Genomic DNA, 1,241 nt, shown 5'->3' on the forward strand with positions numbered 1-1,241 from the left:
AAGACTTTTGCCATATAACAGTTCTAGGCACTACTTATTACGTCACTAGTATTGCACTCAACTTTTATACAAAGTTATTTTAAGACACGTTGATCCTGATTACACGGTATGTTTTTTCGGTCGTTTTCGTCTTTTTGACAGGTACCTACCCTCGTGATTACACCTTTCCTTTTTTCGTTCCTTACGTTATTTCCTCTTTTTGACGTTTCTGAAAAAACTGTGGGGGAAGAATTTAATTTTGTTTCGTGGTCCGGGCAGTAATAATCAGAGAGTACCCACAAATTATAATTGGATTTCTGTGGCAATAATTTAGTGAAAAATAAAACAAATTTATGGATGATAATACTAATAAAATTATTTCTTGCTTATTAGCTAGCAAAGAAAAGAAAGAAAAAAAAACGAGAGTGGGTAAAGAAATGGAAAATGAGGAGGGAAGATTGTGGTTGCTATACTTTACTCACGAAAGAACTTTTAGTTGAAGACAAAAATGCTTTTAAACAGTACTTACGAATGGATGATCATTGCCTCCAGGAACTAATAAACTACGTAAAGGTTGATCTTACAAAAAAGGACACAGTGATGAGAAATTCGATTTCAGTACCAGAAAAGGTTGCTCTTGTTCTCAGATTCTTGGCCTCCGGTGAATCTTTTAGGAGCCTTGAATACCAAAGTAGGCTTTCGGAATCAATTATATTTATTACAGTTCCTGAAGTGTGTGAAGCCATTTATAAAAAACTTGGACCAGAATATCTGAAGGTGCGTATTTTTATATTCTAAACATAAATCGAAACATTTGTTAATATCTGCTGTTATAGTTTCCAAGTTGCAACGAAGAATGGATAAATATTGCTAAAGGTTTCGAATTTCGATGGCAGTTTCCACATAGCCTAGGTGCTATAGATGGCAAGCATGTAGCTTTCCGCGCATCAAGGGGCCATGGGGCCATCTATTACAACTACAAAGGATTCAATAGCATAATTTTACTGGCGATGTGTAAGGCAGATTACACGTTCACATATATTAACTTTGGTTTGAATGGAGGCTGCCATGATGCCGGAGATTTGAGTCAAAGCGATCTGAATCAAATTCTTTACAATGACGATTCTCTTTCGAAGGATGAAGTCATTGGCAATGAGCTAAATCTTCCCTATGTTGTCATTGGAGACGACGCATTTCCATTGACAAAACAGATTTTGAAGCCTTTTCCATACCTCGTCTTAGCCATGCCAGACAGACAATAG

The 1,241-nt window shown here is 36.4% G+C and overlaps 1 protein-coding gene across 1 annotated transcript; it reads left to right on the forward strand.

Annotated features, from left to right (window-relative positions):
- Positions 1-423: 423 nt before the first annotated feature.
- Positions 424-1,241, forward strand: LOC129952321 (putative nuclease HARBI1). The gene is made up of 2 exons (XM_056064859.1): positions 424-756; positions 816-1,241. The coding sequence occupies exons 1-2, from the start codon at positions 424-426 to the stop codon at positions 1,239-1,241; spliced, it is 759 nt and encodes a 252-aa protein (XP_055920834.1).

This window comes from Eupeodes corollae, chromosome 1, assembly GCF_945859685.1.
Source record: "Eupeodes corollae chromosome 1, idEupCoro1.1, whole genome shotgun sequence".
NCBI classification, from domain to species: domain Eukaryota; kingdom Metazoa; phylum Arthropoda; class Insecta; order Diptera; family Syrphidae; genus Eupeodes; species Eupeodes corollae.